The sequence below is a fragment of the Myotis yumanensis genome, unplaced genomic scaffold (assembly GCF_028538775.1).
Source record: "Myotis yumanensis isolate MYYU_CA2020_CCGP unplaced genomic scaffold, mMyoYum1.0.hap1 SCAF_2, whole genome shotgun sequence".
NCBI lineage: Eukaryota > Metazoa > Chordata > Mammalia > Chiroptera > Vespertilionidae > Myotis > Myotis yumanensis.
Window position 1 is genome coordinate 83,689,235 of NW_027223753.1, and position 14,913 is coordinate 83,704,147.

Genomic DNA, 14,913 nt, shown 5'->3' on the forward strand with positions numbered 1-14,913 from the left:
TTTTTCCTTCTTCCTTTGCCACATTCTGTGACAGCCTATAAGTTCTGTAAAGTGATTGAGGTGCATTGAGATTAAAAAACAATAAACTTGTGTTCTTTAGATGATCTCATAAATGATAACTCGGAATTTTATTTCTAGTGAAAAAACACGCCAGAATTAGAAATAATGTTGGTGCCTTCAAATGTTTGGGTCATTTAAATATTTCAAGTGGGATATTGATTTTAAGTACCAGTGCTAGCGAGAAAATACTGTATTTATAGTGAAGATTTTTAATTTAGAAAATAAATGTGTGTTTTTTAACAATCTCTCAATCCTCTAAATAATATGAGAGGAATATTAAAGGCTCAGTGAACTACATATTCAGAGGCAGATATAAAACACACTAGTGAAATTATTTTAGAAATTACCAAGGCACACAATAGCGTGGATGGTTTTCCAAGATCTCTATACCAAACTTGACGCCTATAGAACTTATTCTCTAACTGGTAATCTATGCTTGGATATTCTATAGGGTCTCCAAATTAAAAATATTCTAAATTTGACTTTATCTTTTTCCTTCCTCCATCCTGGTTTTCTTCCAATTTCCTCTTTTAGTGAACAGGTCAATTATCCATCCAGTGGGTCCAAGAAACCATTTGGACATTATTCAAAATACCTCCTCTCTCACCTCCTGTCTTCTCACCCTACCACGATATAATCCACAGAAAGTATGTCAATGGACCCTCTTTCCTGACAAATTCACCCGTCATATCCCTTTTCATGCTATCTTTACTTCTGGCTGGGGTCCTGCACTAGCTTCCCAATAGTTCTCTTTGCCTCTAATATTACTCTCTCCAATCTGTTCTCCATATTTGTGTTCTGATAAAAACTGCTCTGACAACAGATCTCTTCTGTATTAGTAGATTATTAGATTCAGTATCAGATTTGGAATTCCTTAGTTGGGAACACAAAGTCTTACATATTATTCTAGTCTCTTTGCTTGCTATTCCCCATACCTACAAGGTACCTCTCATTCTGGAACATGTATAGAATTCCTCTAATATATGGGGTGGGCAAAAGCAGACTTACAGTTATTCATATGGAAATTAATACAATCCTATACAATAATAATAATAAAAGGCTAATATGCACATTGACTGAATGGCAGAATGACCAGTTGCCATGATGCGCACTGGCCACCAGGGGGCAGATGCTCAATGCAGGAGCTGCCCCCTGGTGGTCAGTGCACTTCCATACGGGGAGTGCCACTCAGCCAGAAGCTGGCTCATGGCTGGCCAGTGCAGTGGTGGTGGCAGGAGCCTCTCCCATCTCTGTGGCAGCACTAAGAATGTCCAACTAACGGTTTAGACCTGATCCCTTGGGGGCCTAAGCCTTTAGTCGGACATCCCCTGAGGGCTCCCTGGCTTCCAGAAGGATGCCTGACTGCAAACTTAGGCCTGATCCCCTGGGGAGTGGGCCTAAGTCGACAGGTGGACATCCCCCAAGGGGTCCTGGACTGTGAATGGGCGCAGGCTGGGCTGAGGGACGCCTCCCCCCCCCGAGTGCACAAATTTTTGTGTACCGGGCCTCTAGTAAATAATAAATAATAATTTAAGAATAAACTCAGTGTTTCCTGTACTTACAACTATAAACCTACTTTCACCCAATCCTGTATTATACTCTTAACTAGAGGCCCAGTGCACAAATTTGTGAAAGGGTGGGGTCCGGCTGGCCCAGCCCCAATCGGGGAGGATCGGGGCGGATCGGGGCTGGGCCTGTTGGGAGGAGGTGATGGTGGGGGGGAGGGGCTATGGAGAGGGGCTGTGGGTGGTGGGCCAGCCGGCCCCACCCTTGAATGGGTTGTGTGTGTGGGGGTGATCAGGGGTCAGCAGCCAGGGGAGGGGCCATGGGAGGTTGGCTGCCAGCCCCACTCCCTTTTGGGGTGGAGAGGGCTGAACGGGGGTTGGAGCTGGCTGGCAGGAGGGGCTGCAGGCCAATTGGGGTGGGAGGATCCCATTGGGGGTGGGGCCAGCCATGGGGAGGGGCTGTGGGCCAGCCACCCCACCCTTGATCTAGGTGGAAGAGTCTGATCAGGGGCAGGCCGGCTGGGGGAAGGGGCCATAGGAGGTTGGGTGGCCAGTCCCACCCCCTGATCCAGCCAGTTCACTGGCTGTGGTGGGTGTCATAGCAACTGGTCTTTCTGGTCTTTATGGCATTCTGGTCACTGGCTTTTTATATATATAGATATGTTCATGCCTTATCCCATGCCATTTCCTGCCTAAGTCTAACTTAAAAGCAGATTAAGTGGCATCTCCTCTTGGACACTAACTTGGAAATGCATTGAACTCCCTTCCCAACACATATACACACATTAACATGTCTTTGCCTGATTCAGATGCCCTCATCTGTGCTTACAAAACTCCCAGTGGGAACATTCTCCCAGCATTTATCTTTTGAAACAGAAATTATTGATTTGTTTATCTATCTCTACATTAGATGGTTAATTCCTTGAGGCCAGGGGATTTGTTTATTTTGAATTTGAATCCCCAGCACATGGTTAGTGTTTAACAAATAGTGAATTGTAAATTAATATAATTTTGGATTTTTCTTCCATTTCATTCATTTAGTTCTCTGGGCTCTATATTCTTCATCTATAAAAGTAAAGATTTAGACTAGTCAATGGGTCTCAAATTCCAAACCTCATATTATCTACTGTAAAAATAAAACAAAACAACCTTTTAAAGATAAGAAAAACCCAGATTATCACACCTGACTGCCCAAGATTCTGATCAGTACACCAGGTATGAGGCTGTAGATTGTGCATTTCTGACCTATAACAGGTTTGGGAACAACTGTCCTAGGGATTCTCTTTCAGCTTTAAAACCCCTTCAAATATTCTGTTTCCTATTAATAGATTAAAAAATTCTTTTTTTTCCCAGTTACAGTTTACATTCAATATTATTTTATATTGATTTCAGGTGTACATCATATATAGACAATCATATACTTTATAAAGTGGTCCCCTGATATTTCCAGCACCCGCCTGGCACCATGCATAGGTACTACAATATTACTGACTGTATTCCCCATGCTATACTTTACATCCCTATAAAGTTGCCACCAATTAGTATTTTTTTTTTATCCCTTCACCTTTTTCATCCAGTCTCCCAAACTCCCCTCCCCCACTCTGACAACCATCAGTCTGTACCTATGAGTCTCTTTCTACTGTGTTTGTTCATTTTTTTTTTAATCTGGTGCTCAAGGTCTCTTTCCCTGAACTCACCTCTTCTCCATCTTCAGGTATCACCTTCACCTGCTTGCACTTGATGATCCAGTCATACTGAATTGCTTTTAGAGAGACACATACACGCTGGCTTTTCCTGCAAGAAGTGCCCCACTATTGTGTGAACTCCAGGATGAAGCTTAGACATCAACTCCTCCATAAAGAATTGTCTGAATTCTTTCCTTTCCCCATTTATATCCTGTTTTTGCTTCTATTGGAGCACTTTTTGTTGTATGAGATTGCCTGAGCTTCCTGAAGACAACAGTTACTTAATGAATGTTTTTCCTCTTTTATTGTGGCAATTTATTCATTCCTTCAATTTTTACTGAGATGCTACTATCTATCTACATTTAATACTTTATATCATTCATCCTCATAATAATACTACTGCATTTGTTATCATTTTGCAAATGGGGAAACAAAGGCCAGTCACAAGGCTGCTTAATGGTTGGAATAGAATTATATCCCAGGTATTTCTGATGTTGCTTTCTTCACATTACCATGTTTTTCTTAAGGAATCATTTTTTTTTTTAATGAAGAGAACTATGATTTAATGTGAATTCTTCCAAATCTATTTCCTCATTTCTAGGTAAATGCTGACTCATTTATGTTACTACCAGGAAGCCACTTTCTGATAAACTAGTTTGTTGTAAATTCAGAGATCAGTACAGTTTAGGTAATGTTTTAAGAGACTGGGGAAAAAATCCCCAGCAGTAGAACTTTAAAGAGGATTCTTTTCAGATTTGTCAGCAATTTTATTTTAAAACTCAAAGTTTTGATGCTTTTTCTTGTGTGTTAAGACTATCTCACATTTCCAAAGGGTCTAAACCAGCGATTTTCAGCATTTTCCACCTCAGGGCACACATAAAGTAATACTAAAATGTTGTGGCATGCCACAAATATATCACATTTTAACTGATCTGATTTTTTAAAAAGATATAATTTGGATACATTTACACTGGACGGCTGTTGCCATTTTTTTATTTGACAACCTAAGGGAAAAGAGGTCAGTGCCCAGGACTAAATAGTCTGGTATTAAATGGTGTAAAAATTTGTGTGGCACACCAGTTGAAAATCGCTGGTCTAGACATTTGAATTAGGAATAAATGGAAGCAAAGGAGATAAGAAATGGGACAGGAGTGGGGGTGTCTCTCAGGGAAGCTGAGGCTCTGCCAATTTCCTCTGAGGCTTGAAAAAATTAAAATAGAATCAATATAAGAGCTAACACTTATTGATTACACATTAGGTACATGGCATTTTGCTAGTTTATATTTATTGGTTCCCAAACTTTAGTCATCCCTGTATCACTTGTATGGATTTTGCTACATCTGCCTTCTGCATTATTATTTACTTATTGTTTTTCCTTAAATGGACTTTAGTCAGCTTATTTTACCCCTTGTTCTAAGTAGCCCATATGAGGTCTAGTTATAGATTTTATATTGCAATTAAATGCTTTGCATTTATATTTTTCTAAAACACAATGAGAAAAAATACATTATTATAAAAGAGTTCATGTATTACCTGAAAAATCATAAATTGTACTGCAGTTTGTGAAATGTTATTTTGTTTCATTTAATCTTCAAAATAACCCTTTGGGTTAAGAACACAGTATTATCATTTGCATTCAAAAGGAAAAAGTGAGGCAAAGAGAGGTCAAATAGCCTTCCTGATGTCACAAGCTAAAGAGGGGAAATCGTAGTTTGACTACTTTGAAGTCCAAGCCCTAAAACACTGCGACATTTTTTACCCAGTTCTGGAAGAAATTTCGTTTCTACTCCCAATTTTTTATATGCCATAATTGCAACTTTGTAAAATGTGAATGTGTATGAAAGTGACAGAAAATATAAAAATATTAAAATAAATGCATAAGTTCGACTTTTTCAATTTTTTTCCAAGTAGTTTAATTTTACCACATTTTGCTTTTACAAAAATGATACAAAGATCTGTAAAATAATCTATCTATTCAGTACTAGAATTTCTGAAATCTAATTTAACACCAATATTCATTCAGTGGTATTATGAGTGTGTGGGTCTGACTGTTTACTGAGATATTATTTGAAATATAAAAAGTGGTATCAGCCATGGGCTGATTTTGATGCACTAGACTCCCTATCCTTGCCTCTGCCAGCTCAGGCACAGAGCATGGTTCTGAGCATTTTGAGGTTGGAGCAGATTTATTTGGGCAAATGAGGAGTGAGAATTCTTTCCCAAGTACCTGCAAATTGTTTATGCTGTGTGTGGCTGCATCATTAATCCACTCTCTCATATGTCTTATGTGAGAGTAGGAGTTATTAATTGATTGGAATTATTTCTTTGTATTTTCATATGCTTTTCTTCCTCTCTGTCTCTTATTCTCTCATCTTCTGTCTCTTTTCCTCTTTACTTCAAGCCCTACTTTACATCTGAGCCCTGAATCACAATATGTGACACAGCAGATGTTTGCTGGGGGCAAAGGCATGAGGGGCATCAGAAGGCCAGTTGCCAATGAATTGTCCGTAGCAAGAATGTGACTCCATGTACTGTTTCAGGGGCACACTCCAGAAATGGGCGGCTGGGTTTCATGGCCATCTACATATGGATGGAATTGGCAGGCTGCCTAGCTGCACAATATTTTTTCCTTCTGATCTGCTTTCACCCTCTTTTGCACACAAAATGTTCCCTGTATTAAACACCGGTTTGGAGAGCCTGGGTGTGAGCAATTAGAGGTCTAAAAGGGAGTGTGTGGGAGGTTAGGAAGGAAGGCTTGGTAGTTAAGCTTGTCATCCGTGAGTGAAGCACAGCGAGCTGCTTCCTGGCTAGAGTTACAGAGAAAAAAATCAAAGACCAATAAAACAGGTCTTCATTGCGGATGACGACTTAAGCACCATGCAAACAAGGCTGTCAACTATCAGAGAAGTGTCCTCTGAAGCACTTCATGGAGACAAGGGTCTGGGAACAGTGTGATTACATGTAAACTGCATGGTTAGGGCATGACCACGAGGGCACAGAGAAGATGTGGCTGGTTTTGCTGTGAAGGTTGTAGCAGGACTCTGAGGGGCAAGTGGGAGCACACGAGACTGGTGAACGCAAAGGGTTATAACCCAATTGGCAATCATGCCCCAAACAGGATCCAGTGGCTTTGCAATCACTGTTCCCACCTCCGTCCTTATGGAGCAAATTAGATCTGCAAATTCAGATATGAGCTACATCTATGACCATTATATGAAAGACACAGAGAAGGAACTGGTATACTACTGATCAGAATTAACCAGGCCCTGCTCAGCAAGGCTCCTAGAAACACCATGGCCAGGCTTGCAGTGAGTTGTGCTCAAAGTGCACGTCTTAGGTGTGGGGCTTCTAGGGGTACCTACGGCCACCTCCTTTTGAGTCTGGTCAGAAGCAGGAGAGCGAATGCTAGCTGGTTTGAGGATTAATCAGCCAAGAATTGTAAGAACTGGACCAGGCAGGCCAGATCTAAAGAAGGAAAGGAAAAGGGATCTCAACTAAGGTGTAGCTCAGAGCTGGTTTCCTGAACATATTCAGAACAGCTTTTGAATTGATCTCAGTTAGGTTCATCAGAGCAAACATCAAGTGGTCACCTCTTCCATACATTTACTTTTAGGCAGAATAAAAACTCAGTCTTCACAGACTATTGTATATTAAAAAGCTTTTATAGCCGAAACCGGTTTGGCTCAGTGGATAGAGCGTTGGCCTGCGGACTGAAAGGTGCCAGGTTCGATTCCGGTCAAGGGCATGTACCTGGCTTGCGGGCACATCCCCAGTAGGAGATGTGCAGGAGGCAGCTGGTCGATGTTTCTCTCTCATCGATGTTTCTAATTCTCTATCTCTCTCCCTTCCTCTCCATAAAAAATCAATAAAATATATTTTAAAAAAAAAAAGCTTTTATAAAAGGGCGCTATTCGGGGATCCCTGGAAATACATTTTAAAAGGTTAATTCTCAGCAACAGTATACTAGTTCCCTCCTGCTATATTCTGTTATTGCTTTTGATTCTTAAATTTCTTCTGTTTTATATGAGATGTTGAAGAGTTGATGACCTTCTGCTGTTTCCTGCATCTCTATGTATTTGAAAATTATTTTTACCTGTCCCTCCCTTTGGCCTTAAGAGACTCTCTGTTTTCAACTAAAGATGTAGTTTTTTAAAGGTCTTAAGAAGTCCTTTCCTTGAATCCCAAGTCTCTCTTTGTAATGTAGATTTAAGCAGTTCCTTTCCTTCAGTTCAATAGACACATTTGATAAATCTTAATGCTTCTACTGTATATCAGAGATGGCACCAGGCACCCAGAAAAATGACATTTAAGGAGATTATCATGATCTTGGTAGGTAACAGACACCTAAGTAATAATAAAACAATAGCATCAATAACTAACCAATGATAATGAAGAATGTCCTAAACACTTAATAGGCATAATTCCCTTAATTCTCAAAAACTTCTATACATTCAGAGCTAGCATTATATCCATTTTGATTGGAACCCTGAGGCTTGGAGAAGTGAAACCATTTGTGTGAGCTCATGCATCTAATAAGTAGTGAAAGCAGAATAATTCAGTATGATAATGGCTGCAATAAAGTCTGGACAAAAGGCTTGGAAAGAGAGGCCTGGAGAAGTTAGGCAAGGCTTCACAGAGGAGGTGACATCGGGGCTGGGTCTTGTAGTAAGCACAAGAAAGAAAATAGCATGAACACATTCTGTGAGGTTGACTGTTGGCAATGCTTTGCAAATAATTAAGTGCTTCCAAACGTCTTGGTCTTTTGGGGCCCTTTGAAGAAGTCCCAAAGGTTTAGAGTTTAGCTTGAGAATACATTGAAGTTAAAGCTAAAGGTGGAAAAACCAGCTGTTCTGTCAGATTTGACAGCCTAGGCTAAAGGTAGAGCCGGGAGGCAGTTGGGGAGTGGGGAGAAATGGTTGAAAGGGGGTTTAGATGAATTCCTCTCTACTTCCAAATGCAACTTGAAGAGACTCTTAGCTGCTCACTGTGGCATTCATCAGTTGTCAAAACTGGCATTTCCCTTTGTTGAACAAGACAATAGAGATGACAGAAAACATGTATTTTGATGAAGTCACAATGACTATAGCACCTGGTTCTAATGCCAAGAATTATTTAAAATTATTTAAAATGATAAAAGAGGGGGAATTGTGAGAGGAGTCATAAATTTGATTGCCTTGTGACTTCAGTCAATTTGCTCTATTTTAATATGTTTTCCTTTTTGAAGGTAATGTAAATGTCTAAGGGTTTTGATGGCCTTTTAAAAGAGAAACCTAGCACAGTGGGAAGGACAGAGATGTGTGTGGTGAGAAGAGATCTGGTTCTAGTTTTCACCTTCTCATTATAAGCTGTGTGATTTGGGCATGTGGCCGAACCACTCTGAACTTCAGCATCTCCAGTCCTGTAATTCGGTCATGAATGTTACCTTCATTTCCTGTGGGGTTGTTGGAATCGTATATGCTGTACTTGAATTCAAATGCTGGCTCTGCTTCTCTTTACATGTGTAGTCTTTTCTAAACTGCAAAATGAGCACCATAATTCCTCTTTCCCAAAATTTCTTTCTGGATTAATGGATACAATAAATAGTACAGCACAGATATATAGTCCAATCCTTTAAACACACACACACACACACACGCAGACACACACACACAAACAAACAAACAAAGAAAACAACTCAATTTGAACCTTTCCAATGGTTTGGATTCATTTAAAAGGAAAAACCTGGGAGATAAAGATACTCAGGTAAGAATATCTGCATGATATGCTAAGACAACGGTTCTCAACCTGTGGGTCACGACCCCTTTGGGGGTTGAACGACCCTCTCACAGGGGTCGCCTAAGACCATCAGAAAACACATATATAATTACATATTGTTTTTGTGATTAGTCACTATGCTTTAATTATGTTCAATTTGTAACAATGAAATTGGGGGTCACCACAACATGAGGAACTGTATTAAAGGGTTGCGGCACTAGGAAGGTTGAGAACCACTATGCTAAAACCTCCTTTTCCATAAAATGGGAGGTCAGCAGTTCTCAGCCCAGTTTGGACATTTGAATCACCGAGGACAATTAAAAACATTCTCAGGTTTGGGGCTCTCCTCCAAAGAATGAGTCTATTGGTCTGCTGTGGGACTCCAGCCTTGAGTTCATAAAAGCTTGTCAGCTCTTTCTAATGTGCACTGGATTCTATCTTTGCTTCTCCAACTTAACATAAATAACCTGGCAATCTTGTTAAGATGCAGATAATGCTTCTCTAGGTCTGGGGTGGGGCCCGAGATTCTGCATTTATAACCAGCTGGCAGGTGAAGCTGATGCTGCTAGCCTGGACTGCACTCTGTGTAGGAAGTGATTAATGATCCACAACAGCGGTTCTCAACGGTCAGTGCTCATCAAGATAACCCAGCGCTTGCTGAAAACGGGGCACTGGGACCTGGGCCCAGCCCTCACAGATTTATTTCACTTGGTTTAGGGAGGGGCCAAGAGAACCACTGATCCAAAATGTCCATTTCAACCTGAAAATCCGGTGATGCTAATTTTGTGATTTTATAATATGACTCCCCTCCCAGTTCAATTGTTCAGTAAAATAAATTAGAGCCTGAAGCTGAGTATGTGAGATATCATTGTCAGAACCTGACAGATGGGTGAACTCAGCTGATGTGATGTCAACATATGGCTGATCTGTATGCCCTGTGCATCTTCCACCTCCAGCATCTCCTCCAGAGTTAATGGGGACATTCAAAGAACTCCCTCTGTGTGAGCAGGATTTACTGTGGACACAACACCCACAGATTAATCCTTCACCGAGGGGATGCACAAGTGATCTAGGCGTTTTTCTGTTCTCTGAGACATAGCATGCTTCAAAGCAGAATCCCTGGAGACCTGGGCTCATCCTCCGGCCTCAGGGTCAAACCAAGGAAAAGTGAAGGTGGGAGACAATAACAAGTTGTGCTACTCAGCAGCACAGATGACTGACTTGAAAATCTCTAGGACATCCAGGAGGATCTGTCCCACGAGAGAATGAATAGCTTTTTCCTTCTTTTCTCTTCTCACCTTCCTGGATTCTTCTTGCTCTTAACTAGCTAGAAACAGCCTCTTCTTAGGGACAAGCACTTACCACTTTACAAGAATAATTGAAAAACTATAATAGGGACTAAAACATTACAATTCTGGGACTGTTGCTTTGGATAACCGTTTTGCACGTAATTAATAAAGAAGCGGTTGGTTTCCAAGAAGTTTATCAATCTGTAAATAAATTGGTACAAGAATGGTAATATAGGAAATGAAACTCATATTTTCTTGCTTTCACCTTTAGAAGTATTTGCATGAGCTCTAGAGTAGACAACTCAAAAGGTAATAATCGCACTCTAGTTTAGCTGATCACATCCCACGTCTCCCGCAATGGGGCTACTTGGCCTTACGGACGTCCCTCTGTTCCTGAGTGGGGCTGACCTAGGAGAGAGCACCGCACGCTGTGATTCAGCAGCAGCACAAGGCCCGAATGGCCTCAAATGCCTTTCTCAAGAGCCAGCCACCATGCTGCCCCCCTTCCACTGGTCCTCAGAGCCTTGCCAGGGGTAAGAGGTGGGCGTTAGCCATCGCTCTAAAGCATGGACATTTGGGTCAGAAAGACAGGGGTACAAGCCACGGCCCCCAGGCCTCTGCCCATCACTTGGAGCCATTCATCAGGCCAAGGGGCTTGTTATCCAGGAAAGACTGTGGAACCTGTGCGGAGTGGAAGGAAGCCGGTGTAGAGGGGCTGGAGCAGTGCGGTGACCAGCTGCATTATAGAGGCCACAGGGGCCCGGAACGGAGACTCTGGGGCTGCCCAGTCCTAGGTGGCGAGGCTCTGGATGAGGTGTTAGAAGGAAAAGGGGCTCTTTCAAGGGAAAGAAGGGATAGGTAGATGGTGAGTACCAAGCCAGAATGTTACCATTTTTCAGTTTTTCTCTAAGTTATGTTTTGATGAGGGAAGAAAATGATCAATGTATCTTAACATTTACTTAAAAAACTTTACTCAAAATAAGAAGTGAAACTCCTGCCAGACCTCATTTGTTTGAAAGGTGGTGGCTTCCTTGTGACATTTCAAACAGGACAGAGATGGCCTTTTGCCAGAGATGTTTCTTTTATTGATTTACTTATGTATAACATTCCCTGTGTTGCAAAAACTGTTTAAGCACCTTAAAATCTTACCTCATTAATACACTTAAGAACTTACAAACTAGGCACTGTTATTTGCAGAAGCGGTTACTTGGCCCCGCTTCACAGTGGCAGTCCCAAGATTTGAACCTGGGCTGTCAGGGTCCAGGCTGTTACCCTGGACCACGGCATTACCCTGCCGCTAAGACAGGAGGGCGGTCCTGTTCAGGGTGAAGAGAGAGAAGCCAGACTGGATGGATGGCTTCTTAAATGTGCTGCCCTGGTCATCATCATCGGAGCTCTTGCTTCAAATTCAAACTCCTAAGCTTTACACCTGGATTTCTGACTCAGGAAGTCCGGGATTTTTGGAAATAGACCTAGATGATGTTTAGGGAACCTCCACCCTTACTACAAGTCCAAACTTCTTTGCTTGAAACATCATTCTGATTCCCCTAAAATGAATGTGATATCTGAAAGCAGCAGTAGCTTATGCTACCACTTCCCATACATTTTCTAGTCATTCCAACTCTAGTGCTAAACCAGTCACTGATGGTGACAATTCTGACCACTCCACCCCCAGCGCCATCTGCCAACAGCCACCAGGCTGCCTGAAGATCCTCTGAGACTCCCACATCCTGCCTTTTTTCCTTCCGTAAAAATCCACAGCTAAGTCTCCTTAAATCCTTAAACTGCAAGGCGAAGTGGGCACGTTTATTATCGTCAATTATCTGCCACTCTCCTCCTCTTGTCCTGCCAACAGTCATGCAGCTCAGGGGGGTCACTCCACCACCGAACATTATTCTCTCTTACACACTGAATGGACCAGACCCAGCAACGTTTACCCCGGGTCTGGAGGTGGCATTGAGCCCTGCCTCAGCGCCCTTTCCCTTTAGTCTTCCATTCTCCATCTCCTTCTAGCATCTTCTGACTTGCAGACCCAGAGGAGGCTGAAGGTCCTGGTCAGTCTCTTATCCTTTTCCTACCTCAGTAACATCCTCATGTCTTTTTAAGGGGTGGAGAGTAGCAGTGCTAATTGCCTACAGCAGAGGAATGAACAGAGCTAGCTATTAGATCACTTCTGTGGATTTAGGCTCTGCTGATGGGTGCACTGACACAAACAGATAAACCAGATAAATTCCAAGCCCTCTTGACTTTAAGAAGACTGGGTCATGCCCAGAAAAATGAAAACAGAGAAGGAAGAATCTTGCAAGCCCTCAAGGCTGCCATGAGAAATTGGCTTGAGAGCAAGGTAAAATCAATTTAGAAGACAGCACTTGGAAAGCCAGGGCAGACTATTATCAGTGCTCTGTGTGAAGTACTTGACAACCTAAACGTGAAACAAGCCAGCATTATCAAAACAGCATTTCCCTCTCAGCTCTGCCTTGTGACTTCCAAGAATCCAACCACACTCCTATTACGAATACAGGCATTGCCCTTCTCCTCGGAGCTTCTGTTGCACCATTTGGGATATGCCCAGCATCAGGTTGCTTTGAGTGAACACCCTAACTATTCCGTGGAAAAAAGAAAATATGAAATGTGGTGGGAAAACATTCTAACTGCACCCTTGAACAGGAGACCGAGTAAACTGGAGCCTAACTGACCATCTTGAAGCACGTAATAAAAATGTACACATCAGTAGCACTTCACAACAGGTATGTTTCCTACTGCCCCAAAGTGTGCTGGTAATTCCTTGAGGCAGTGGCTGCATTCATCTAAAATAGACAAGGCAGCTGCAAAGCTAGAGGCTTAGCTCAGGAGCCTCTATTGCAGCTGGATTTCAGTCAGGTAGGCCAGGGTGCCCTAGATCTCTGCAAGTGCAGTGCCTGCAAACGCAGCCCTATCAGAGGGGTGGAGGCCGGAAGCATCCGGGATGCCTTTCAAACTTATGCTTTCCTCGCTTTCTCCCATTTTATGTATTACCTTGAGCTCCTTGACTGTAGAAGAATCTTTGAGCCGACTCGACATCCAAAAGTCTGTGAGCCGACTCAACATCCAAGAATCTGTGAGCAGAGTCGACATCCAGAAAATAATCCATTTTGGGATAATCCATCCTTGATGTTTCAAAAACAGAGTTTTAAGACACAATAGTCACTTGTTTGCCTATGAAAGAGGGAAAAAAATCACAGTACTTTAAACTGTTAAATAGATTTTAAAAGTCTCAAATATGCATTTATATTATAAGTATATATGTACACATATATTTAAATTATCTCATTTGAATATCCCATTATTTGACTGACATCCAATTCTAAAAACACCCTTCAACATAGCTTTCCTCTTGTGTGAGAAAATGCCACATTTAACCAACATTCATTTAAAGTCCTCTATCCCACTCAGGAAAAACAGATGATCCAGGCTAAAGAGAGATAACATACCAGTCTTTCCTTGTTGTATATTAACTGGAAAAGATACTGTTAAGTTCATATGCTATCCATTTTCTAAAGGTCTGTCTGATAAATGGCATCATTAAGTGTCAGCCTTTCGTAGTACTGATCCTCAGTTAATCCAGGGAGCTCTGATTCCCCTTGAGCAGCAGGAATTGCCTGGGAACCAGAGCCTCTGCTTATAGATGCTTTGCATTTATGGCACATGCTGACATGTTTGCTGTAAAACGCCTTGAATCCCTTCCTTTATAGCGATTCCCTCGGTACATTTTACAAAGTGCTACAGCATTATTACCTGCTCACCCCTGGCATGGGCTGCTGTTAAGGAAGAATTCTGGTCTGTAGAGCAGTGACAATTATTTCAGAATTACAACGATCCCCATAATATTATCTGCACCAGCCTGTCAGGAAGCTAATACTGTACACTTCACTACAAAACATTCAGCCCGGTGGGTGCCTTCGAGCATATTAGCCTTTCCCTGACACTTGCACAAATGAACTACTCTATTTCTGCAAGATGCTTTTGGAAAGAATCAACAAGACAGAGTCATTAAAATCAAGTTCAGAAGGCTAATCCAGCTATTTCTCTTTCTAGTCCAGTAAGAGGAAACTTTAACAAATACCCAAAGGTACCCCAACAGCAAATCATACTTACTGCAAAAAGAAAAAGAAAACCAAGGGCTAGCTGCCGGCAATAAAAGCAGGAGCAATTTCAGCCAGAGTCTTTGATCTCACTAAATATTCCCGGTGGAAGTAAACAGTTTTGATTGTTTGCTTATTACAGCAATGAATAATGTATACCATCCACTGGACTTGTTTTATCGGATAAAACGGCCAGAGCACGTTACCTTAGCAACAGAAGGTGACGCCAGCCTCCGTCTCCTGTATCCTCTATTGTGAAAGAAGAAAATGACCGGTTTCCTGTGTAAAACTTTGGCAGAAAACCATCCCCATTAAAATCTATATGTAACCATCACGTGGGTCCATTCTGCATCTCCCTGTCCCCGCCCATCTCTTTTGCAGAGAAGTGTCTTAGTCATTTAAAAAATGGTTTTGGTTTAATATATTTTTATAGCTCCAAGTCCCAGTTTGACTTGAAATTAAAACAGAATTACATGATTAAATAGTTAATGTGATAAGA

At 41.7% G+C, this 14,913-nt stretch overlaps 1 protein-coding gene across 4 annotated transcripts in view; it reads right to left on the bottom strand.

The window, feature by feature from the left end:
* Positions 1 to 14,913, bottom strand: part of PHACTR1 (phosphatase and actin regulator 1) — a 523,468-nt gene that overhangs the window by 508,062 nt on the left and 493 nt on the right. For 2 of the 4 annotated variants that reach the window (XM_070405716.1, XM_070405720.1), the window contains exon 2: positions 13,309 to 13,488. In XM_070405716.1, the coding sequence (XP_070261817.1) occupies positions 13,309 to 13,438 (130 nt within the window). In that variant the 5' untranslated portion in view covers positions 13,439 to 13,488. Of the gene's footprint in view, positions 1 to 13,308; positions 13,489 to 14,427; positions 14,574 to 14,620; positions 14,703 to 14,913 lie in introns of those variants that run through there. The other 2 variants (XM_070405717.1, XM_070405718.1) reach the window with 2 other exon arrangements.